The following is a 27,379-nucleotide window of genomic DNA, read 5'->3' on the forward strand; positions in this document are numbered from 1 at the left end:
AGAAACAGAACAGACATAGTAAAAATAAGGCAGTAGTCCGTTACTTTCTGTCGCCCCAACACTCAAGCAGACAATATTGGTTTAACAGGGACGGTCAGCATAAAGTAGTTACCCACTTCACTACTGAGCCGTATCAGGGCACTGCACCCATTTGTCCCAAATTTTGTTGAACTTCTGAGGGCACCCCCTATGTTTATATAAAAGTTTATGAAATGGGATGACACTATTAATTTCCTTAATCCACAATCCTAGAGTAGGAGGAGTAGGTCTCATCCACCGCCTGGCTATCAATTTACGTGCTATAAACAAAGTTTCCTGAAGAAATATGACAGTGGATTTGGGCATCTCTCCATCTGGATAGACCCCCAGGAGACACTCCTTAGGAGAGAGTTGTAGAGGAGACCCCATTTTGTCATGCAGAAATGTGACTACTTGTTGCCATAGAGTCTGTAATTGGGGACAGCTCCACAATAGATGAAAGAAGGAAGCATCAGGGTCTCCGCACATAGGACAAGAGGGGACCAAGTCAGGGTGATATTTGGACAGTCTAAGTGGGGTGAGATAAGCCTGGTGTATTATAAAGGTCTGGGTTAGGCGATCCGACAGTTTTGGCGACACTCTGCGGCACGTCTCCAGGGCATCCTCCCATTCCTCATCCTCCATGGCCCCCACACTGCGCTCCCAGCGGGTCTTAGTGCAAAAGCTAAAGTGGTCGAGGAAGGTGTGTGAAGTTCAGAGTAGAACATGGAAATGAGGTGACTGGGTTCTGTACTTTTAACAATCTCAAGGGTGGTAACCGATTCTATCTCAGGAGTGCCGTCAGGGAATTGAGGCATGGGAGAGCTGTAAGTATCTGTAGTGCATGGGGCCCTGGAGCGCAAACTGGTCTCGCAAGGTCTCGTAAGACCGTAGACCAGTGGTCGTGGAGATATGGCTAAGGAGAAGAATACCCCTCCCACTCCATACCGACAGGTCAGGGATGGAGAGGAACTCACGCAATGTACTATTATGCCACAGAGGGGTGAGTGTGTGGAATGGAGGGCACCGAAGCCTGGACGCTACCACCTCCCAGATCCGACAATAGTGATATAGAAGAGATCTGGGGCACAGGGGCTCCGGCGAGCCCCTGACGCCCCTAAGGATAACTAGGAGGGGGTCCCCGAGGGGATGAGCCCACCCAGGGCAGAGCAGGGTCAAGAAGCGTTCTCTATCCGTTTTATCTATGTGAAAGAACTGGGACAACTGAGCTGCCAGATAGTACAGATTAAAATCCGGCAGGGCCAACCCCCCTAGATTTGTAGGATTCTTGAGTTTGCGCCAGGAGATCTTGTGCTGGTTAGCACCCCAAACAAAGGTCTTGAGGAGTGATTCCATCTGCTTAAACAGCCTGAGTGGCAGGTAAATAGGAGAGTGCCATACAACATAGAGAATTTTGGGAAGGAGAATCATTTTAATTAAATTGACTCTACCCATTACTCCCAGAGGTAATTTGAACCATACTTGAATTTTAGCCTTAAGCAGAGGGAACAAGGGTTGAACGTTATCCGGGACATAATCTGCTGAGCTAGCTGTCACTTGAATCCCTAAGTATTTAATGCGGGATACACATTGTAGGGCCGGGTTTGCGGGGGCGATCGCCTGCGGGCTCTCGTCAAGCAGGAGAATTTGTGACTTATCCCAGTTTATCTGAAAACCGGAGAATCGTCCGTACCGTTCAATTAAAGAAAGGGCTGTGAGCATGGATTCTCGAGAGTCTTCCAAATATAACAAAGTGTCATCAGCATACATGCTGATTTTCTCCTCCAGCGGTCCCTTACGTAGGCCACGAATCCCGGGATGTGCTCTAATGGCCATCGCCAGGGGTTCCGCGGCCAGGGCATACAGCAGGGGGGAGAGGGGGCACCCCTGTCGAGTGCCACGGGATAAAGGGAAGGCGGTCGACTGCCAGCCGTTGGCCAGGACCCTAGCTACCGGGGCGCTATATAGAAGTTTGACCCACTTAATAAAATTAGGTCCAAAGCCGTATCGGTCCAGGCAGGTCCATAGAAATGGCCACTCTACCGAGTCGAATGCTTTAGCCGTGTCCAAGGAGACCACCACCCTGCCACCCATTCCGTCGTGTTGTGCCTGGAGATTCATGAATAACCGGCGAAGGTTAAATGAGGTGTTCCTCCCAGGCATGAACCCGGCCTGGTCCGAGTGTATGAGTGAAAGGATCACCTTGTTAAGACGGAGGGATAAAATTTTCGCAAGGATTTTAGTGTCTACTGGGAGCAAAGAGATGGGACGGTAAGACTCTGGGGCGTGTAAGTCCTTGCCCGGCTTGGGGATGAGCACAATTAGCGCCTCCCGCATAGAAGGGGGTAGGGCTGCATCTTTGAATAGAGATTGAAACAAAGCCAATAATTTAGGAGAAAGGAGTTCCGAATATTGGGAGAAGAATTCAATCGGGAGGCCGTCTAGGCCGGGGGCCTTAGATCTAGGGAACTTGGACACGGCTGCTGCAATCTCCTCCACAGAAATGGGTGCCTCGAGGGTCGCCAACTGGTCGGGTGTCAAAGTGGGAAAGTCAATAGAGTCCAGAAAGTCATGCATGTCAGTGCAGTCAGCGGGGGCCCTAGAGGTGTAAAGTGTACTAAAAAATGATCGGAAACACCGTGTCACCGCAGCAGGATCAGTGATCTCATTACCCAGGTCATCCTTTAAAGTAATAACTACCGGGGGCCTATCCTCACAATGGACTAAATATGCGAGGAGTTTCCCCGCCCGCTCTCCATGTGCAAACAGATTCTGCTTCTGAAAAAACATCTTAGATTTCGCCTTCTCATATTCAAGTTGGGAAAGGACTTTAGAGGTCAATTTATACTGGGATTCATGTGTCGGAGTCGGGTCCGCCATAAAGGCCTGTTCAGCTTCAATTAGATTTGTCGTTGCCCTGGAGATCTCCTCAGCAGCCCGCGCTCTAACAGCTTTGATTTTGGAAATCATAGTGGATCTGGCGAACAGTTTAAATGCCTCCCACACTGCAGCCGGGGAGGCAGTGCCCTCATTATCAGAAAAGAATTGTGTCCAGGTCCCCTCAATGTCGTTCCCATCAGACACCAAGGGGAGCCAGGCGGGATTCAGGCGCCAGGCCGGGGGAGGTCTATTGCAGGGCAAGGACAACAGTATCCAATAAGGGCAGTGATCAGACAGAGTCCGTGGGGCGAAGCCTGCCGCCAGTAACCTGGGGAGCAGGGTTCGAGACAACAATATCAGATCAATGCGTGACATAGAATGGTGTGCAGCCGAGAAACAGGAGTACGCACGCTGAGCGGGGTATTTGCTGCGCCAAGAGTCGGCCAAACCAAAGCTCCCCAACAATCGGGAGAACCTGGTCGGGGACGACCCCGGCGGCGCCTGGGAGGCGCCACCGGATCTATCCAGACCCGAGTCCATCACATTGTTAAAGTCGCCCAGCCAGATCACCGGGGCCCCCGGGCATTGTGCCATAAACGCCAATCCCTCCATTATAATCACAGCAGAGTAAGGGGGGGGGCACATAGAAAGCCATCAGCAGCATCAATTCCCCATAGACTGACGTTTTGAGAAAGACATATCTACCCATTGGGTCAACCTGAGATCCTAGGAGCTGGAAATGTACCGATTTGGCCACCAGAAGCGCCACACCCCTGGAGTGCGAGCTATATGCAGAGTGCTGCACCCAGCCAACCCAGGGCCGTTTGAGAGACTGTTGTACGCGGCCCTCCAAATGTGTCTCCACCAGTACTATAATGTCAGCCCGTACACGGCGTAAAACATTAAAGACAGCCGTCCGTTTAATCTTATCGCGCATACCCCTGACATTCCACGTCAACAATTTCAATGCGGCCATGGCAGGGGTAATACGGAGCGTGGAGCGGAGGCTCCCAGGATCTCAGGCAATAAGGCCACAGAACTAACAAGTCCACGGTCATACACTAGCATTAATAAACGGCAGCAAAAGAGCAGGTAGTTATTACTTGAGGTCAATGTGCATAGAACAGAAACAGTATAGAGATTGTACCAAATATAAACTGTAAACAATGGTAATACCCCAATCCCCCCTCCCTGCCCTGCACCAACCCCAACTTGTGCGGGCTTGTTCCCAAACAAGTGCCTCAACCAGAACAGGCCCACATGCGACTGGTAAAGAGCAAGATCAGGAGGCCAGGGACCCCCAGGATAGTCAGCAAAAATACAGCAAAATACAACTAGGACAAGCAAGGGGGCCCGGGGGCCCAGGTCCAACAGAAGTCGCAGGGGGCAACAGGGGAGTTGGGCACAAACACACGCCTGAGCGGGTGTAGGGGGCGAAAACCAACAGGTGTATCGCTGGGTAGCAAAGCCTATGGGCAGGTGGAAATCCATAGGAAGAGAACAGAAAAATCAGTTCCATCTGTGGAGCTAGGGCGCTCCGCCAGTCAAACACAGGAGCAGTAGTGCAGGGAAATGAGGGGGGAGGGGGGGGGGAAGGGGGATGCAAAGTCTTGAGTTCCGCAGGATCTACAAAACCCCCTCCACCTCTGCAGCAGCGTAAGGCATAGGCAATCAGGGAGAAAGTATCATGAAGTCGCCAGGGCAAGGTGGTCAGGCTCTAGCTTCCAGTCCTTCTAACCAGGAGATGGCGGCTTCCGGATCCTCAAAGAAGTGGGCTCGGTCCTCACCCTCCACTCTAAGACGGGCCGGGTACAACATAGAGTATTTGATATTCTTGATACGCAGCCTGCGTTTGACCTCCAAAAAGCTCTTGCGGCGCCTCTGGACCTCAGCAGAGAAGTCGGGGAAAATCGCTATTTTGTGATTTCCAAATGGAATGTTCCCCTTAAAGAGGAAGTAAACCCTCCTCAGGAAGTTGTACCTATAGGTAAGCCTATATTAAGGCTTACCTATAGGTACTGTAAATATCTCCTAAACATGCACCGTTTAGGAGATATTTACCTTTAATGCAGCCAGTGACGTCACTGGCGCATGCGCTCTGAAGGAACGGCAGATCGTGCCGTTCCTTCAGAGCCCCGTGCCGTGACCGTCGGCTCCCGCGCGCGTGCGCGGGAGTGACGTCACCGCGGCTCCGGCCAATCAGATGGCCGGATGCCGCGATCCCGGAAGACGGGCGACTATACATGTCGCCCGTCATACAGGTAAGCGGACGGCACGGCGGGGGCTCGTTCTGAGGTAAGTATTTCATAATGAGCTACTATGCGATGCATACTAGCTCATTATGGGTTTCTCTTTCAGGATGTAAAGAAGAGAAAAAAATTTTTTCTCGGTTTACAACCTCTTTAACTCTGGCCAGGCGTAATATGGCATCTCTGTCCCGATAGTTCAGGAATTTAGCGATGAATGTGCAGGGGGGTGCACCCTGAGGGGGGGACGCCCCGAGAGGCGATGTGCACGTTCCACAACAAAAGTGGGTGAAAAGGATTCTCTGCCATATGTCTGAGTGAGCAATTGTTCCAAATAGGATGAGGGGTCTGCACCTTCAGAGCCCTCCGGGAGGCCAATGAACCGCAGGTTACAGCGGCGCAGCCTATTCTCCATGTCATCTTGTTTTTGGAGGATAAGGTGTACTTGTTGCTGCAGCCTGTCTGAGGAGCTTTGCAATGGGGGGAGGGAGTCCTCCACCTCGCTAATTCTGTGTTCAGCCTCACCAACTCTGTCCCTTAGCTTCTGCATATCCTGACGCATCAAAGATATATCTACCTTCACCTCCTCGATTTTAGTTGTCAGCATGGTCTGGCAAGTGGCAATCGCTTCCAAAACCTTGGATGTAGCAGGGCTCTCAGGCTCCTCCACCACAAGCGACGGGCCGGCGCCATCTTGGATCGGGGCCTCCTTCTCCAGCCTCCGGAATGCAGCTAGTTTTGCCGCAGCTTCAGAGCCTTTCTTCGGCGGAGACATGCGGAGGTCAGTGCCGCGGGTGTGCGGGAGGTGAAGGGAGGATTATCGTGCCCGGAGGGCTGCAGGATTAGCGGTAAAGGATATCGGTCCGGCGGAGCTCCTCTCACACACGTCCTCTCACATGCTGCGCCAGGCCACGCCCCCTACCTGTCCTTTTTTATGCTCCATATAACACATGCCTGCTGGTGTGCATTGCATAGGGGCAAAGTTAAAACAATGTGGGTTTGTGGCGCGCTTCAGAAGTGAAATGTTAAAATATTAGATGATGTGATAGATATTTAAATTATTAAACTCAATAAAGTGCTATTTTTTTAAAATGACATATTCTTTTGGCTGGGGTATATTTCCACTTCAAATATAAACGTGATGACGTAAATAAATAAATGTATAAACAATCTGTGTTCCCTCTATACCGTGTTAAACATATTTAAAAGTGCTGAGTGCTTTCAATCTTCAAAAAATATTAAAGACAACCAATAAATACGTATTCCAATTGAACAATGTGCAAATAGTTGCTCCAAAAAATATAAAGTGCTTTGTGCTTTCACTCTTAAATCAATATAAATTAAATTAATAAGGTGCAGTGTTCATTAGTGTCCATTAAATATCATCCACAATATGGTGTAATTCAACTCAATTTCTTCAACTTTAAAAACCAAAACGTGCTTCTGTGCAGATAAAAGTGCTGTGACTTGCTGCCTCCACCAGGTGTCACATCTAGGTGCTCTAAACTCTCACCTTGATAAGGTGTAAAATACGCCTGTGTATATAGGTTAGCCTTCGGGGTGATAATTAGGGGCTTTCACTCTTTCCAATATCCTATTCCTGCTTCCGGGTAATCCTGTTCTGTCCGTTATGTGGCTGTAGGTAGTCTTTTTAGGAGGTATGCAGGATAGTTCAATCCCTGGGTTTAGTGGAGATGGATGGTGGAGGTGGCTGCAGGCTTTATACAGAGCTAGAAGGACTCTGCTCAGTGCAGTGGTTTTGCACAGAACAGCCCCAATCCTCCTCTTCTTGGGTCCCCTGCAGGAGCTGCATACAAAAGGCTTTTAACCTTAATACTTTTATCTTCACTTTAAGTTTAAAGCAGGTTTATCAATTCCAATTCAGAATGCCGCAATCATGTGTTTGTAGTCCTTTAAGGTCCTTGTTCAAAGGTAAGTGTCCTTTCTGGAACAAAACATTGGGATCCAAACATTGGGAAGCAAGTGCTCCCATTTGCTTCCTCTAATGGAGACATCCACCACCTCCCTGAGATCCAGGTCCAGCTTTAATTGAGTTTAATAATTTAAATATCTATCACATCATCTAATATTTTAACATTTCACTTCTGAAGCGCGCCACAAACCCACATTGTTTTAATTCTGTATCAACTGGTTCCTGGTACCAGTATCGTGGTGCAGCAATAAGAAGGAAACATACACTACCTCAGATAGCGCAGGAACCACCCATACGCATAGGGGCAAAGGTTGCAAAAAAAAAAAAGCATGCTTGTTATACCCACTGTTGAACCTAAGGGGTTAATCCTCTGCATTGTGTAAAAAAGCTGTTTTGATCCTGTATGCACAGATCCCCCACTTCTTACATTGTCCCCATAACCTGTCCAGATAAGACCGTTACTGGAGTCAGATTGCACATGCTCAGTTTGGAGAGTATTGCTAGAGCATTTTTTTTTTTTTTGCATGTGATCAGCACAGTTCCAATTAGCACTGCCCAGACAGATGGTAAGGGGTCCGGCATCCTGATAGGACAGCCAGTGCAGTATAGAAACCCTCCTACGAGCTTTAACCAGGCACTGATAGAAGTCACAAGACTGCTATGTACTGCTGATAAGAAAAGGTATTTGGCAGTTTTTATTTGCTAAAACGATTGCATTTCAATGTTCTGTCAACTGTGAGAGACCAGATATAGTGAATACAGGGTCCTGGATTTAGTAACACTTTAACAGACCAAACTGTCTAGCAAAAGTGGGAATTGGAGGGTTGAGACCAACCATATTACACTGACAGAGGTGCTTACAATGCTCAACTTTTATTAATTTATGTGAAACCTTTATCCACCAAAAAACTGTTGCAGCTACAGTAAATCTGCTTGTCTAAAACCGGCAATGCATGGATTTAAATTCGGCTTGTTCAGCAGGTGTGGGCCAAATTTCAGTCCATGTATGGCACGGAGGTTGTACAGAACTTGATCTACCGATCGACTTCTATACAACCACCCTGTCAGGTTTTCCCTATTCGATCATCGCTGCAGGCTTTAGCCTGCAATGCTGATGAGTATATTCAGTCAGCGGGGAAGTTCCTCATCTACTTAGTGTGTGGATAAGGGAAACAAGTCAGTTGTTTTTTTCATTCAACCAGTCAGTTCAATGAATAATACGGACTCCTCTTTGGGTTTCCTAACAATAGTCTCTCATCAGACTGATCATGCTGCTGTCCAAAGGTGTCTCTTGGTCCTCCATCCAGAATGGAGACTCCCTATGACAAAAAGTGTGTTATTGGCGGGATCACCAAGTGAAAATAAGGAAAGAAAAAAGCCTAAAAAAAAAAAAAAGAAAACCCATGCAGCATTTAAGCATTGGTAAGTTGCAGTATATTCAATTTCTATTTTTGGGCTTGATGCTGCTTTAAGTGGGCAGTGCCTTTTAAAAGGGAATAAGGCAATGCCTTTGAAATGATTTTAAAATCTCGTTAAAAAAAAAAAAAAAAAGTTATACTACTTACCTTCTCTGTGCAGTTGGTTTTGCACAGGGCAGCTTGGACCATCCTCTTCTCGGGTCCCTCATTGCTGCTCCTAGCCCTCCCTCCTGTCGAGTGCCCCCACAGCAAGAAGCTTCCGTGCTGAGCTGCAGCTCTCTATGTCCATTCAGACACAGAGCTGGTGCTTGGCCCTGCCCCCTCTCTCTCCTGATTGGCTAAGTGACTTTGACAGCCACAGGAGACAATGGCGCTGCGGTTGTGTCTCAGCTAATCAGGAGGGAGAGTCGAGGAACTTGTGGACATTGCAGGACAGAGATGGGCCTCGGGTAAGTATTAGGGGTGCTGGGGAGGCTGCTACGCACAAAAGGTTTTTTTTTTGTAAACCTGGGTGTAAAAAAACAAAAAAACCCTGTAAGACAAAGGCATAATGAGCTAGTGTGCATCGCATATTGGCTCATTATGAAATACTTGCCTTAGAACGAAGCTGAGACTGCTGACGTCTTCCTGGGTGTTACTTCCGGGTTTGCCGGCTTCGGCGCTGTGCGTGGCCGGAGCCGCGATGACGTCACTCCTGTGCATGCGCACGGGAGCCGCCTGTTTCCGGCACAGGCTCTGAAGGTCTGGCACGGTAAGCCGAGCCTTCAGAGCGAATGCGTCAATGATGTCATCGGCTGCATGCACTTTGAATATCTCCTAAACTGTGCAAGTATTTTTATAGGCTTACCTGTAGGTAAAAGTGAAAAGAGAGGGTTTACTTCCTCTTCAAGACAAAAAAACCTTCTGACTCCTTTAAAGAACATGTGTATGGGAAGTTGCTGAACTATGTTTGACCAGAATATGATCATCTTTCCTCCCTTCATTCCAACTCCTAGCTTATTTCATGTGGTAGGAATTGCACGTGATATATTTTTTTAAAACTAAGTGCAGTGTTGACCTCCATTTATTTAAATTTCTTTTTTTTTTTTGCAAATTCTTTACTTAGAGAATACAGCATTCATGGAAAAACAAAGAACAAAGACAATGTACAGTGTTTTACTAACATCGGCATAGTAGTAAAACATCAAGTACATAAACCAAACTGTGCAACAATAACCAGATAGGTAGGATTCGGCAGCAATGTGGCTACTGGACAAAGTTCCTAAAAGTAGATGTAAACCTTATTCATGAAATTTGACCGAAGCACATCTATCTGCAGTTTTTTTTTTTTATCTCTCCCCAAAGCCCTGAGTCCCATGGCTTTCTCCTGCTCAGTTCTTCTGTTATCAGCATGATAACTTCTCCCTCAACTGAGATAAAACCAGGCTGAAGTATGTGTCATGGGAGGTTGCTATAAATAGATTTGCAGAGAGCTGGTCTTGTCGCAGCAGAGCTCTACCTTCCTCTGCCTATGGGGGGGGGGGGGGTGTACCTTTCCTTCAATTAGCTGTCACACAGTGTAAGGCTTCACTACACTGCCAGTGCTTAACAGGAAGAGAAAATCTGTAACGTGCACTTTCTAAGGAATATATAAAGCTGAAGACAGCAGATATGCATGCAAAACGTATGTAGGGAGCTTTGTTTCATCTCTACGCATCATCTGTGGCTGTTAACTTCACTGGGTATATGTGAGGGATTACATCGACTTTAACGAAGTCGCATGACCAGACTACTTGTAAACGTGAACATACTGGGCAGTATGAATGCATAGGCTAGGTAATTTTTTCTTTCTACCTGTTTAAATGGTTTGGAGGGGATGCAGAAGGGTAGCAAGACAGGTTGAAGGGTGGGGTAAGAGGAATTAATAAGGAGGGGAGGGGGCATAGGCATGATGGGGAAGAGGATTGGAGGGGTGAAGGAAGGTTTGCTGGAAGGAGGAGAAGTAAGACATCGTAATTTAATGGGTAGGTGCTCACTCAGACAAGGGGTTTGCCCTCGTTAGAGAATGTCAACATGTTCCAATAAATCCAAGTTTTAGAGTAGGCCATTATGCTTTTTTTGTGCTGATAGTACCTGGTCTTCAGTTTTTAATTCAATAATTTGACTACTGAGAGCCATTATAAAGATCGTTTTTTTTTTTTTTTTTATGTATATTTTCTCAGGGATGTCTGAGACATGTACCAGAAAGATGGCTGGGTCCTCCGAGAGGGTATTATTAGTGAATTCTATGCACCTTCCAAAAGTGGTACAGTTTTTGACAGTGCTAAAATAATGTGTAATAGGCTCCCCCACCCCTCCTGCCATCTCTAGCATCAGTCTGAAATATTTATGGAGCACCGTTGTGGTGCTGTACTACCTTGTAAGAATTTTGAAATTGTGTTTTTGTATATGCATGCATATTGACGACTTTAGCATGAAATGGATGATACGCCTGTGTTGGGCCAGAGTGGAAGTTCTGTGTAAAGCTGCCTCCTATTTCCACAAAAAGAAGGGTGTATAATCTTCAGAGTGATCAATTGAGAGTACATCTGAGGGTATGAGAAAGGGGGCCTGTCTTGATAGAAAGCTGCTCAAAGTCAGTTAATGATCACCGTAAACTGTCGGGGTGGGAGGGAGCTCAGAAAATGTTGTTGTAAGGCACTCCAAATGTCAAGGAGACAACAGACAGCAGTGTGTTCGGTGTCAAAATTCAGTACCTCAGTAAATTAACATATTACATAAGACCAATGTAAACAAAAAAAAAAAAAAAGATTTTTAATATAGAAATGTTGGCTTACTGAAAAGTATGTCGATGTACAGTATAGTATGCACTCAATACTTATTTGGGGCTCCTTTTGCATGAATTAGTTTATTATTGTAGACTCAAGGTGTCGCACTCTAATCAGCTAATTAACTCAAAATACCTGTAAAGGTTTCCCGAGCCTTTAAATAGTCTCTAATGCCTCGTACACACGCATCGATAGTTGGCCGTAAATTTTCGGCCAATGTCTGATCGGCCGAATTTCGGCTTGTTAGTATGATGCTTTCGACAACCGACTCTGACTTTTCGGCCGATTAAAATCTGGTGTGCATGCTATAAAATTTTTGTTGGCCGTCACCACAACGGCCGATTTTCCGTCAGACAGTACAGATTTCGGCAGAAAAAAATCTGATGAGCAAGACTGGGCATGCTCAGAGAAGAAAAAACACACTGAAAGTAAACCAGCACATGACATCACTTCTGAAGTTGGTTTTTGTTGGCCGAGAAAATTTGTGTGCAGTCTAGAGCACATTTCAACCAACAAAACAACACTGGACAAAAGTCGGCCGATCGGTCGGCCGATAAACGTTGCGTGTGTACGAGGCATTAGTCTGGTTTAGTAGGTTGCCCAATCATGGGGAAGACTGCTTACTTGGAAGTTGTCCAGAAGACTGTCCTTGACACCCTCCACAAGGAGGGTAATGGGCCATACACACTATAACATTTTCTGAAGACTTTTTCCTTTAGACTTACCAAAACCATATAATATGAGGTCAAACCTGAACACTTTCAATTTATATGCAATCTGGCAGGCCCTTGCACTACATAGAAAAGGTAAATCTGAAGGAAATCTAACCACAAAAGTTGGATAGTGTGTATCCAGCTTTAGGCACAAAAGGTCATTACTAAAGAAGCTGGCTGTTCAGAGTTCTGTATCCAAGAATAAGAATGGAAAGTTGTGTGGTAGAAAAAGCTGCACAAGCAACAGGGATAACCACAGCCTTAAGAGGATTGTAAAGCAAAGGCTATTAAAGAATTTGGGGGAGATTCACAAGGAGTGGACTACCGCTGGTGTCAGTGCTTCAAGAGCCACCACACACAGACATATCCAAGACAATTCACATTCCTTGTGTCAAGCCACTCCTGAATCAGAGACCATGTCTAAAACGTCTTACCTGGGCTAAGGAGAAAAAGCACTGCACTGTGGCTCAGTGGTCCAAAGTCCTCTTTCCTGATTAAAGTAAATTTTGCATTTCATTTGGAAATCAAGTTCCCAGAGTCTGGAGGATGACTGTAGAGGCACAGAATCCAAGTTGCATGAGGTCCAGTGTGAAGTTTCCACTGTCCGTGATGATTTGGGGAGCCATGCCATCTGCTGGTGTTAGTTCTTTGTGTCAATGCTTCCCTCTTTTGACCAGCTTTATGAAGATGTTTGTTTCATTTTTCAGCAGGACTTGGCACCTGCCCACACTGCCAAAAGTACCAATACCTGGTTTAATGATCATGGTATCATGGTGTGCTTGATTGACCAGAAAACTCACCTGACTCTATTTATTTCTCTATGAAAAGCGAGTCAAGAGCAAGAAGATACACCAGACCCAACAATGCAGACGAGCTGAAGGCCGCTATCAGATCAACTTCCATAACACCTCAGCAGTGCCACAGGCTGATGTCCTCAATGTCACGCCGCATTGATGCAGTAATTCTTGCAAAAGGAGCCCCGACCAAGTGTTGAGTGCATACTATACTGTAAATGGGCATACTTTTCAGTAAGCCAACATTTCTGTATTTAAAGTCCTTCTTTTTTTTTAACTGTTCTTAGGTTACAAAACATATGTATATATGTTCTTCTTTCTGAGATACTGAATTGTGGTTTTTCACAAGCTGTAAGCCATATTCATCAAAATTAAAAAGAAATGCTGGAAATATATCACTCTGTGTGTAATGAATCTATATAATATGAGTTTTTAATTAAATTACTGAAATACATTTTTTAAAGATGATCTCATTTTTTGAGATGCACCTGTACATTCCTTCACAATTGTATCAGACCTATGTGTTGAACTTCCCACTCCTGCTTAGTAAAATATTGTCCCTATTCCACAAATGGAATCAAGACCTTTTCTGCTGGTTTGGGCGGTGTAACATTAAAATGTCCATGCTACTACCTAACTTACAGTTCGCACTTATTCCAAGCACTGCCAATTCACACCATAGCTGTTGGAGCAGAATAAACGCTTTAGATCCACTTGGCCATCCTGTCCCCTAGACCCACGTGACGCAGCACTGCAAACATAAATGGCCAGTTAAGGTGGTCAGACGCCTTCTTGGTGTCAGTGCCCAGAAACACAGAGGGTATGTTCAAGAGGTTGTCCATATGAATTAAGTTTAGAACATTTTTTGTTGTCTCAGGCATCTAATGTTGCAATAAAGCCAACTTGGTCTAGGTGAACCAGTTGAGCTGGGTGTGGTTGTATATGAATGGTAAGGATCTTTGTAAATAGATTTAGTTCTAAGTTTAACAACGATCTAGGGAGAAAACTGCCGCAGGAGGAAGGGTATTTTTCCTCTTTAGGAATAACAGATATGTTTACTTTTAAGGCATCTGGGGGAACTGAGGTCCCACGACCTAGGGCATTGAACATTTTCACCTTCAGTGGGCCGGGTGTGGCAAGTGGAGCTGGTAGTATTTAAAGTGGAGTTCCACCCAAAAGTGGAACTTCCGCTTTAAATAGTCCTAACCCCCTAACCCTCCATTTTTTGGGGGGGGGGGGGGGAGCGGGTACCTAGTTTTGACATGTACCCGCTCCCACTTCCGCTCGGAGCGCCGCGGCGCCCTGAGCGGAAGTACTCCTCTCTCCCTCCCTCCCTGCAATCTTCTGGGACATGTCAGAGGTCCCAGAAGATTCCCGGCCAATCACGACGCATAGCGCAACTCGCGCATGCGCAGTGCGTACCCGGCTGTGAAGCCGCAAACTGTCACATCCGGGTGCCCACATCAGTGATGCCGGCGGAGCAGAGAGGGAGAAGACGGCGCATCGCTGGACCGTGGGACAGGTGAGTGTGCAGTTAGGCTGGAACTCCGCTTTAAGTGTGAAGCTGTCTGGGCCTAGTGCTTTCTCTGTCTTAGATAAACTTATAGCTATTTGGAGTTCTTCAATGGTGTTAGGTGCCTCAAGGTCCTTGCGTACCAAGAAGGGCAGTTGTGGAAGGCAAGAGGAGGCGATGTAGTCCTCTAAGTGCTTGAGGTGTCAATCCAGAGGGCAGGTTGTACAAGGCCTGATAAAACTTGCAGAAATTTGAAGGCTGTTTGGGTAGGGAGGTTCACCACTTTTTTTTTTCTTTTCACCTAAAATATAATACAATGTAGTATATTTCGTTTTTTGCTGGGAAAGTGCAGCCATTGTTTTACATCCCATAGAGTTAGATCAGAGGCTCTTCGAAGTCTGGACTATATTCCGCAGTCGTGAAAACATTGTTTAGACCGGCATCTTGTCAGGAAGTCCTCACTTTCCACTCTGCAGAAAGAACTTTGAAATGTGCAGCATGAAACTAGAGGAACTGCTTTATAAAGCACCCCTGGGGGTTCACTCCTGTGCTGTAGATTGCTGTCCTCATTGGCAGCAGTGCATCCATTGTTCTATCTCCAGCTCAGTGACCCTTTTACAGGGGATAACTATAAAATATTGCAGGTTTCACATAAAAATTATAGTAGTGATATTTTCTGTGGGTCCTTTTAACCACATAAACATTCAATAACGTGCTACTGTATGCTGTTTTACATACACCAAGAATGTTTATTAATTTTCATGTTCATGCATACAGTGGGCATAGAAAAGAATTCCCCCCCCTTTAAAGTAATAACCGTGTGTTGCTTTGCAGCCTGAAATTACTGAAACAGTTTTTGTTGTATCTAGCTGTATTTATTCAGTGCAACTTATTACATCTGAGTGAAAGCTAACCACATCAAAATCACTGAGTTGGAAAAAGGATCACCCCTCCTTAAAAGGACTTGTAAACTCAATCAGGTGTGGCGTATTTCTTTCTCAATGGCACATCAAGCCCTTGGACTATTCTCTGTGATCACAGAGATGGTAATATACTGCGCCAACCTCAATATAAACGAATATACCAAAAAGCAGCTGACCCAAAATCCTGAATAACAGATGCATGCAATATTAAAGGTAAGTGTAGCGCTAAACAGATATCATAAACAATTCTTATCCACAGGGAAAGATGAGTGCAAAAAACGGTGTCCAATAAATCGTGGCAACAGTGCTTGATTCAGGGACCAGCACCAGCACCCAAGTGTAAGAGCCTCTTACCGGACAGGACCGACCCTCATTACAAAGGTGACAGGTCAATCAAGCGCAGGTACTCAGAACACCAGGAGTGTTCACAAAACAATCCCCTCGCGGTCCTCGATCGTATGCCAGATGATACCAATGTCAGACCTCAGATCATACAAAAGAGGGAGACACTCCTCATAGTGTAGTATGTATCGCAAACAATTTTTATTGAAGAGTAGTAGGCAACTTAGATAAAAAAGCAGCGAGCAGGCTCTCATATGTTGAAGCTGCTGGTCGGATAACCAGCAAAATGGCCGCCGCGTCCTCCGATGGTGTAAAGCGTCACGGGCTCCTCCCTACGCATTTCGTCATCTGAAGTTGTCAGGGGGTGTGGCCACATAGCGCTGTTGACTCAATAAATACACCGGAGGAAAGGCGGAGCAATTTAGATTACAGGAAGCAGGAATTGGGACTAGATGCGTTCCACCAACAGGACAGAACCACTGGCTGAAATGATCACCAAAGATATTCAGCAAATCCCCATTTTCAAGCCTACTTTAATATTGAAAGCAAATATAAGATCTTATGAATCACAAACAGCAAAAAATCGCAATACCATATAAATGAGTGACGTTGACGCCCACACCATAACATGGACCGACGCCATCTTGTGGCCATAAACCAAGCTGCTTCATATAAACATGTAATAATTTATAGACGGATAATAATATTGTTGCCAACAAATCTTAAATAATTAAAATAAAATACATAAGCAACAAACCTATTGCAATGTAATAAAAATAGACAAACGAAAACAAATTTAAATATTAATTAAAAATAAAATACAAGCTATACCAAGAGGATTGTTAAAATCATAAATCAAGCATTACTAATAAAGGCGTTCACATCCCATTCAATGCTTAAACCAATATTGGTGTACGTCTTGGCATTACAAATCAAATTGGTTTCAAGCTTTGAAACACCCCTGGTCATATTGCTCCCTCTCCAGTTTCCAGAAAATTTGTCGATCCCCAGAAACCTAGTGCCTACCGGATTTCTCCCATGGCATAGGTCGTAGTATCTGGAGACACTATGTTTGGGGTACCCCTTGATGATGATAGTTACACGCTCTTTGAGCTAAACATTGTTTATGATCTCTTTAGCGCTACACCTACCTTTTTTAATATTATCTGTGATCAACTGTGGTCATTTTAATTAGCTCAGTATGAAAATGGCTTTCCTGGAGCATTTCAGTCCTTGTAGTGCAACTGAAGCAAATTATCAAATATGGGTGTCAAGGCACTGTCAAAAGATCTCCAGGATAAAGTTGTGGACAGGCACAAATCAGGAGATGGATACAAAAACATTTCAAAGGCTTTATCAATGCCTAGAAGCACAGTGAAGTATATTAATAAGAAGTGGAAAGTATTTGGTACAACACAGATCCTCCCTGGATCAGGACAGCACTCCAAACTGTATGAAAGAGCTGGAAGACAACTAGCCAGAGACCTACAGCAGTACTGAAGCAGTTGCATGAATTTATGACAAAAGGTTGTCATTGTGTGCATGTGAAAACAATATCACAAACTCTCCATAAATGTGGCTTGTATGTGAGGGTTGCAAAAAAAAAAAAATGCCACTCCTTAGGAAATGTCACATGCAGTCACGCCTGAGCTTTTCCAAAACACACCTTGAAGATTCTGAGGTCACATAGAAAAAGGTGTTCTGATCAGATGAGAAAAAAATATTATTTTGCCTCAACACCAAATGATATGTCTGGTGGAAATCCAATACAGCTCAGCTTTCAAATCACACAATTCCTAGTAAAGCATGGAGGTGGTACTATCCTGTTATGGGGATGTTTCTCTGCAGCAGGGACAGGAACATTTGTCAGATAGAAGGAAAAATGGATGGGGCAAAATACTGTCTAATTCTTAAAGAAAATTTACTGCCCTCTGCCAAAAAGTTATCAATGTGAAGAGGGTTTACCTTCCAACATGACCATGACCCAAAGCACACAGCAAAAATGACCACACAGTGGTTAAAGGAGAAAAAACTATGAAGAACAAGTATCCTGGTACAAAGCAGTCTGCTCGATGGTGAACGTTTAGGCTTTTAAAGTTGCATCATGATATTACAAAACAAAAAATGAACCTAAACTACAAAGACCAACAACTGGCCATTTGCCTACCACTAAAGAGTCGAGTTTCCATATTTGATATCTATGTTGCAGTAGTCATTTGGCCTTTTCCAGAAGAATCAGTCAAAATGTAATGAGAGCAAGAGAACATGAGTAGAGCAAATGGGGGGGGGGGGGGGGAAGGGGGGGTGCTACTTCTCCTGATATTGAGTCTCCTCCATGTCTTCCACCAGAGCCCTAAATTCGGCTGAATAAGAGAAGGCATGCCAATGAACAATTTTTTTTTTCAAAAATTTGTACCATTTGCCCCTTTCTGTAGCCAACAGATCTTCCAACTCATTGATTTCTCGAACTTTGGAGAGCCAGTATACTATGGAAGGGGTCTGACTCATTTTCCAAAGCATAGAAATGCAGCTTCTCGCTGCACTAATCAAAAGTGGTATAAGCATGCATTTATACACCAATCTGGAGATACTATGATGGTGTAATAGAAACCAGGCCAGTTCTATGGGGAGTTCAAGGTCTGAGTTTTTGGATGATGCGATGCACCTCTGACAAAAAAGGACACCGAAAACATTAAACAAGACTCTCACCGCTTCTCCACATCACCAACAGATCTTAGAGCTTTGGGGGAACATCCTATGTAATCTGTGAGGGGTATAATACCAACTAGTCAAAATTTTGAATCCTGGTACCTAGAATGCAGAAAAGTTTTGTATGAAAAAAGAAAACTTCTGTCTAGCTGCTTCTGTTGTGTAAAGTTAGTGATTGTAAAGTCCTCGTGTTTTTTTTTTTTTGTTAGCTGCACGATTCTTTCTGGATAAAATGAGAATCATGATATTTTTGCTTAGAAAAAAGATCACGATTCTCAGCGTAACCTCCTCTTTTACCTTATACCAGTGATGGCGAACCTTGGCACCCCAAATGTTTCGGAACTATATTTCCCATGATGCTCATGCACTCTGCAGTGTAGGTGAGAGTCATGGGAAATGTAGTTCCAAAAAATCTGGGGTGCCAAGGTTCGCCATCACTGCCTTATACAAAAAAAAAAAAAAAAATTGGGCTAACTTTACTGTTGATTTTTTTTTTTAATTCATTAAAGTGTATTTCTAGATTGCGACGATCGCCATTTTATTCTCTAGGGTCTCTGCTATAAAAAAATGTGTCTGTATGTGTGTGTATATATATGTATGTATATATATGTATATATATATATATATATATATATATGTATATGTATATGTGTTTTTGTATGTATGTGTATGTATGCATGTGTGTGTGTATATATATATATATATGTGTATGTGTATATATATATATATATATATATATATATTATGATGTATGTGTGTGATATATATAGCCTTGCAAAAGTATTCACCCCCTTGCCATTTTTTGTTTTGTTGCCTCACAACCTGGAATTAACATGGATTGTTTGAGGATTTACAGAACATGCCCACAACGTTGAAGGTGGTTTTTTTTTTATTTTTTTTATTGTGAAGCAAATAACAAATAGGACAAAATAACAGAAAAAGTCAATGTTCATAACTATTCACCCCCCCCCCCCCAAAGTCAATACTTTGTAGAGCCACCTTTTGTGGCAATTGTAGCTCTAAGTTGCTTTGGATAAGTCTCTATGAGCTTGCCACATCTTACCACTGGGATTTTTGTCCATTCCCCCTTGCAAAACTGCTCCAGCTCCTTCAAGTTGGATGGTAGAGTGGTACAGGTTTTGCTCAAGAATATCCCTGTATTTAGCACCATCCATCTTTCCCTCAACTCTGACCAGTTTCACAGTCCTGGCTGCTGAAAAACATCCCCACAGCATGATGCTGCCACCACCATGTTTCACTGTGGGGATGGTGTTCTTTGGTGATGTGATGTGTTGGGTTTGCCCCAGACAGCGTTTTCTTTGATGGCTGAAAAGTTTAATTTTAGTCTCCTCCAGACCAGAGCACCTTCCTCCATACATTTTGGGAGTCTCCCACATGCCTTTTCGCAAAACTCAAAACGTGCCATTTTGTTTTTTTGCTGAAAGTAATGGCTTTCTTCTGGCCACTCTGCCATAAAGCCGAACTCTGTGGAGCGTACGGCTTATTGTCGTCCTATGTACAGACACTCTAGTCTCTGCCGTGGAACTCTCCAGCTCCTCCAGGGTTACCTTAGGTCTCTGTGCTGCCTCTCTGATTAATGCCCTTCTTTTCCGGTCCGTGAGTTTTGGTGGGCTGCCGTCTCTTAGCAGGTTTGCTGTTGTGCCATGTTCTTTCCATTTGGTTATGATAGATTTGATGGTGCTCCTGGGGATCATCAAGGATTTGGATTTTTTTTTTTTTTTTTTTTATAACCTAACCCTGACTTGTACTTCTCAACAACATTGTCCCTTACTTGTTTGGAGAATTCCTTGGTCTTCATGGCAGTGTTTGGTTAGTGGTGCCTCTTGCTTAGGTGTTGCAGCCTTTGGGGCCTTTTAAAAAAAAAAGGTGTGTATATGCAATGACAGATCATGTGACACTTAGATTGCACACAGGTGGACATCATTTCACTAATTATGTGACTTCTGAAGGTAATTGGTTGCACCAGAGCTTTTTATGGGCTTCGTAACAAAGGTGGTGAATACATACGCACATGCCAATTTTCTGTTTTTCTTTTTCTAAAAAATTGTTTTATGTATATATTTTTCTCATTTCACTTCACCAATTTAGACTGTGTTCTGACTCATGCATATAGCAAAGTATCTAAACAGTATAATAGACCAATTGATTAAGAAGTTACGGAATAGCAAGATTAAATACCTGTATCTGGAAGTATGTAGATACTGGGATATAGAGGACCGTCTACAGTATGGTCAACTGATGTACAGTCAAAGTTCCTCAGGGTCAATAGGATACCATGTGGGTGTATATATACACCTCCACACAATGTGCCCTAGATCATCTAAGAAGAAAGCAGAGTAGTGTAACAACAAATCTCCAGAAAATTAACTCAGTGAGAGAAGGCCACTATTGTGGATGTTCCATTGAGAAAAAAGGCAGACTAACATAATCTTGATGAAGACCAGAACAAAAGGCAAACAAAAACCCTAATTTGGTGGGACTATGTAGGCTGCCACAGATCCAGGTGTATAACAAAAATATAAATGGATTCTCTAATTAATAAAAATTGCAGATAACTTGACACATCATGTGTCTTAATACATATTACAAAACATACAAGATCAACAATGAAGTATATGAAGAAATGAAACGCATGAAATGTTAAAATGGTAAACATGGCTTGCAATGACAGTAAAATATTATGTATGACAGACTCCCTTGTCATAGGCCGAGGGCTTGATAAAAGCTACCTGCGCCTGCTGTCACTTATTCTATCCTTACAAAAACAATGTTTCCTTCAAAAATATGTTCATTTTAAGAACGTTCGTTCGATTTTTCTAATCGTTAGTGGGGTCGTTTTCAACCACAGTGAGGAAAATTCAGAGCAGAATAGAATAGAAAACTTCTTGGTCAAAGGAATTATCAGACAGTGCATGTGGTTTTTCGTTCAGAAGTTACATTCATTTTAAAACTGAATCTTAAAAGCAAATTAAATTTGCAAACGACATTCTTTCAGCGAATGTACAAAGATTTTTCGTATGAATATTCTCGGCCAAAAATCAATACATGTATGGCCAGCATAAGGCTCAGTTCGTACCTAATGCAGTTTGCTTTTGATCCATACTTGCAGTGCGTTTTTGCACACGAGATTTAGCTGTGTTTTGCAATTTTATGTTGTTTTTTTGGGCAAATTTTTTGTTGGGCAGATTAAAAAACCCCAGACCATGACACTCCCACCACCATGGTTGACTGCAGGCAAGAAGCACTTGTCTTTGTACTCACCTGGTTGTGCCACCACACACGCTTGACGCCATCTGAACCAAATACGTTTAGCCTGGTCTCATCAGACCACAGGACATGGTTCCAGTAATCCATGTCCTTAGTATGCTTGTCTTCAGCGAACTGTTTGTGGGCTTTGTTGTGCATCATCTTTAGAAGAGGCTTCTTTCTAGGATGACAGCCATGCAGACCAATTTGATGCAATGTGTGGCATATGGTCTGAGCACTGACTTGCTGACCCCCCCCCCCCCACCCCTTCAATTTCCGCAGAAATGCTTGCAGAACTCATACATTTATTTCCCAAAGACAACCTCTGGATATGACCCTGAGCACATGCACTGAACTTCTTTGGTCGACCATGGCGAGGCCTGTTCTGAGTGGATTCTGTCCTGTTAAACCTCTGTATGGTCTTGGCCACCGTGCTGCAGCTCAGTTTTAGGGTCTTGGCAGTATTCTTGGCCATCTTTATGTAGAGCAACAATTATTTTTTCTGATCCTCAGAATACTTTTGCCATGAGGTGCCATGTTGAACTTCCAGTGACCAGAGTGAGAGTGATGACACCAAATTTAACACACCTGCTCCCCATTCACACCTGAGACCTTGTAACACTAACAAGTCACATGACACCGGGGAGGGAAAATGGCTCATTGGGCCCAATTTGGACATTTTACATTAGGGGTGTAATCCCTTTTTGTTGCAAGCGGTTTAGACATTAATGGCTGTGTGTTGCGTTATTTTGAGGGGACAGCAAATTTGAAGTTTACTTTAAGGCCTCATGCACACAGAGCGTTTTTTTGCAGCTTCTTTTAGGAGCATCAAAACCTCATAAAAATGCCCCTCCATGTTATTTTACGGCCTCATGCGCGCGCACACACACACACGTTTTGAAGCTGTAAGTGGTATAGGCGTTTTCAAGCTGCAAACAAAACCCAGGGCCAGCACGTTCTGAGGACCGGCTTTTTTTTTTTTTTTTTTTTTTTTTTTTTAATGTTAAAATCAATGGTTCTTTATAAGAGCCCATTGATTTAATTGGAAGTTGCATTCAAGTCAGATCATGATGATCCAACTTGTGATGCAACTTGTGCTCTGAGGATCTTGAAGGGGAACTCCACGCCAAAATGGAAAAAAAAAAAACGTGAGGGTTCCCCCCCCCCCCCCCCCCCCCCCCAGGTTCCGTACCAGACCCTTTGGTCTGGTAAAGATTTTGAGGGGAAACCCCATGCCAAAAAAATAAAAATCTGCGTGGGTTCCCCCCAAAATCCATACCAGATCCTTATCTGATCATGCAGCCCGGAAGGTCAGGAAAGGGGAGGGGACAAAGGGACAAGGAGCTTTGGGGTGGGGTGCAGCACCCCCCTTTGCCCCAAAGCACCCACCTCCCCATGTTGAGGGCGTGTGGTCTGGTATGGTCCAGGAGGGGGCGGGGCCGCTCACTCGTCCCCTCTTCTTTCTTGACCTGCGGGGCTGGTTTTTTTTCTATTTTGGTATGGAGTTCCCCCTCAAGATCCTCAGAGTGCAAGTTGGATCATCATGATCTGGCTTGGATGCGACTTCTATTCAAATCACTGAGCTTAAAGCCATATCAAAGACGGCTCATAGGCAACTATTGATTATGAATGGAGGCAGAAAAAAGCTAACGAGGCTAAATGTGCATTAATGCCAATGGAAAAAGCTACTAAAAGCACATTTTTACAGTTGCTTTTTCCTGGTGTTGGTAGTGGCTCTGCAGCTCATTTTTTTTCTAACGCCCTGTGTGCATGAGGCCTAAATGCAAGTCTTTAAAGCGATTTTGTTTTAAACAACAAACTTGTTATACTTACCAGCCCTGATTCTCCTTTTCTGGGGTCCCCCACTGATGCTTCTGGCTCCTCCTGCCTTCAGATTGCAGAGAATAGTATAGAGTGCCCCTATAGCAAGGTAAAAAAAAACTTCCTCCTTTCGAACTAATCACTTCTTGCCAGGACTACATGTCCTATGAGGCATTGCTCCTTACACATTCACAAGTTCTCAGGCACTTACTGACATGTTTGGACGGTGTCCTGAGCTGTGTGTGTGCTTCACTGTAGTTCCTGATATATAAAACAAATATTGCATTCTGTATGCAGGCCTATTAATTGGCTGACGAACTAATCAATTATGAAAATAGTTCACAACTATTTTCATCGATTTGTTGTTTTGGCCCTACACTACTGTTTACCACCTGTGCACTTAAGCCCACGTTCACATTGGGCCGATTTGACATGTCAAATCGGAGCCAATTGCTGGCAATGGCACCGTCCCAATCTGTTCCCAAAAGTCGTTTCTGCACTACTTTTGGTGACTTTGGAGGGCGATTTCAATAGAACCCGCACAGATGTCTGTCAAATCGCCCCCAAAGTTGGACTGAAAATGCCGTTTGAAATCTTGCGAGTTCAGCTGAACTTGCATGATTTCAAACCCGCCTCAGTGTGAACCTGGGCTAAAAGACGTTTTCCACTTTGAGCAAAGGGCAGCTCCAATCTGCTGAAGAATTTACTGCTAGGTATTTATAGAATGCTGGAAATGCAACACAGTTATTAGGATATATTTATTGATTTTATTTTCCGAGTTCTGCGTGTGAAGTAGAACATAGAAATAATTTCTGAATAAGTATGTGTAGCTAGTGGGTAATAAAATGTCTCTTCCTATAAATAATGCTGCTGTACCTTGTAATCTGTGTTTATTCTTCAGCTTCACCATTTACTTCTGTGCAGTTCCCTTTATAACCATCCTGTCTAGAATCTGTAAGATGCCAAAGAATATAATTTTTACTGTATAAATGTGTAAAGCCTATACCTCTAAATGCAGGAAGAAGAGATCAACCAAACATGGTGCAGGTTTTTTTTTTCTTCTAGGCTGGGTTCACACTTATGCAAATTGGATGCGGGTTTTCCCCGCATCCAATTCACATGACAGGAGAGCGTGACCGACTCTCAATGGAGCCGGTTCACACACCTCCGGGGCGACTGTGGTACTCACTGGAAAAAAGGATCCTGTGCGTCTTCTGGTCTGTTTCAGGCCTGATTGGCACCTGAAACGGAGAACAGGGATGCACTTGACCCCCTGCCTTAAACATAGAAAAGATTAGTTCCAGTGGGAAAGTAGAATACATTTTCAGTGAGTTTTTATTACGGTATAATATTTATATAGCATTTTATTTGTCCATTATTTTGTATATACAGACTTTCTTCTATTAGCTACCCATGTTTTATTGCAATCACGAGCCTCCCTGCTAAACAGCTGCCAAGATAATGCATTTCCTGTGTGGCTAAGATTTTGGTTGTGATCAGCCCCAGGTTGCCTCTGTTTGCCAGTCATTTCTGCATGGTGATAAGAAGAGATTTAGAAAGATTTAGGAAATGTGAATATATACAACCCAACGGTTAACAGCAAACACACACACATCATAGGTTGAACTGGATGGACTGATGTCTTTTTTCAACCTCACAAACTATGTAACAACCCATATGTAAACAAAATACCAATACCCTTTTTAGGCCCCGTTCACACTGGGGCAATCCGACTTCCCGGGGCGACCTCCGAGGTCGCGGTGCGAGCAGCGCGCCGCGACCTCGGAGCGGCCGGCACGGACTTCATAACATTGAAGTCTATGACGGTCGCTCCGGGTCGCCCCAAAGAAGCTCCGGACCCTTTTTCTAAGTCGGAGCGACTTGTGTCGCTCCTATTAGAACGGGTCCACAGCTTCCCTATGGAAGGCGACCTGTGAGGCGACCAGGTCGCCTCACAGGTCGCCCCAGTGTAAACGGGGACTTAGTTGTGTTACATTGCATTTATTGGAAGTTAATTTAATAAGCTATTTTTATTTTTCAAGGAAAGGATGAAAAAATCCCTAGTTCAGCTTCTCTTCTACTACCACACAGCATGTAACATCTGATTTATTCTCTTCTAACAGGTGTCTCTGTCACACACATCCTGCAAGTCCCAGTCCTGTGGTGGTGGTTCACACTCTTCATCTTCCTCATCTTCCTCCACATCTTCCTCTTCCTCCTCTTCTTCTTCATCCTCTTGCCATGGAAACTCTGGGGACTGGGACCCTAGCTCCTTCCTGTCTGCCCACAAGCTGTCCGGGCTCTGGAACTCTCAGCACTCCAATGGAAACATAGGAGGAGGAGGAGCAGCAGGTGGGTTTAGAAACCCTGTATATAGGGTATATTTGGATATAACCTATACAGTGCAAATTCTTCTTTTGCTCTGACCGTTTGAAACTCTTGTCTTGAAATGCCACACTTGTTGAGTCAAAATAATACAATTGTTTTCAGGCCAAGTGCATATCTTGCATTTCATCACTTTCTTCATATAAACGTAACTGTTTTTCTATCTTTTTTTATTTTTGTCTGTACGTACTGTGATCCCTCCCTTAAACTGCCAAAGAGAGCGAGAGAAACCCAGCATTCTAACATCTCCTTTCCTGTGTAACACCTTGGCCAGTGTATCATAAGCGGCTCGCTGCAGTAAACTTAATAATAGTGCTGGAGATGCTTTCAATTTCGCTTACAACTATAGAATAGCTGCTTTAATCAGAGCCTTTTAACATTAACTGGGTTTTTCTTTAATATGTTGTTTCAAAGTAGAATTGTTGATTTACGTTTAATAGACACCTAAATTTGTACAGATGGATTAAGGTACACCCAAGGAACACTTTTGCTATAGCATGGTCTAATGTGTGCAAATTCTATTGCCACACATGGCTACATTTTGATTGTACAATCACTTGATTCCCACATCCAAGCTAAACAGCGTGGATGGAGGATTCTCCCCTGCTTGCTGTTGTATTCAGACAGTGGCAGCACCCACTGCTGCCTGAATACCCTAATAGTGACTACATCTGCTTGAATGCAATCGCTGTTTAAATACCAATTTTCCACCCGGTTCATTGATTTTTAAACTGACTTTTATCGAGCCCGGTGGTGCGAACAGGACCACCTGCTGTTCAGATTTCAGCCAATTCAGCAAGAATTTCACGAAATTGGAGCCATGTATGGCTAGTTGTCTGGAAGGGGAAAAAAACATTGTACATCTCTGCAATACTTATACATTTCCCCATGTTTTATCTCTTTTTTTAAAGGTACAGCAAGTAAAAAAAATGTCTGATCCTGCCAGAAATCCAGCATGCTCCCAACTTCCTCTTTGAGAGGACAGCCTAGTGTCTATGTGCATCTATTGCAGAATGTACTACTGTATTTTTTTATGGTATTTGATTTTGCCCAGACATACACGTTAAGTGCTACTTAAAGCCCAACTTAAAGAGGAAGTAAACCCTCCTCTGACACTTTTACCTATAGGTAAGCCTATATTAAGGCTTACCTATAGGTACTGTAAATATCTCCTAAACATGCACCGTTTAGGGGATATTTACCTTACATGCAGCCAGTGACGCCACTGGCGCATGTGCTCTGAAGGAACGGCCGCTGGTGCCGTTTCTTCAGAGCCCCGTGCCGTGACTGTCGGCTCCCGCGCGCGTGCGCGGGAGTGACGTCACCGCAGCTCTGGCCAATCAGATGCCCGGATGCCACAATCCCGGAAGACGGGCGACTGGACATGTCGCCCGTCATAAAGGTGAGCGGGCGGCACGGCGGGGGATCGTTCTTAGGTAAGTATTTCATAATGAGTTAGTATGCGATGCATACTAGCTCATTATGGGTTTCTCTTTCAGGTTGCAGCAAAAAAAAAAAGTTTCATGGGTTTACAACCTCTTTAAATTACAACTTTTTATTTATTTTATTTTTGGTGGAATTGGGAAGGGCTAGAGCTTCTTTCTTTATTG

At 44.1% G+C, this 27,379-nt stretch overlaps 1 protein-coding gene across 2 annotated transcripts in view; it reads left to right on the forward strand.

Annotated features, from left to right (window-relative positions):
* The window catches only part of FAM193B (family with sequence similarity 193 member B), a 140,682-nt gene that overhangs the window by 35,310 nt on the left and 77,993 nt on the right, over nt 1–27,379 (forward strand). For both annotated transcript variants that reach the window (XM_082257154.1, XM_082257155.1), the window contains exon 3: nt 25,508–25,736. In XM_082257154.1, coding sequence (XP_082113280.1) covers nt 25,508–25,736 — 229 coding nt within the window. The remainder of the gene's footprint in view (nt 1–25,507; nt 25,737–27,379) is intronic.

The sequence above is a fragment of the Pelophylax lessonae genome (assembly GCF_965119305.1).
Source record: "Pelophylax lessonae genome assembly, chromosome: 4".
NCBI lineage: Eukaryota > Metazoa > Chordata > Amphibia > Anura > Ranidae > Pelophylax > Pelophylax lessonae.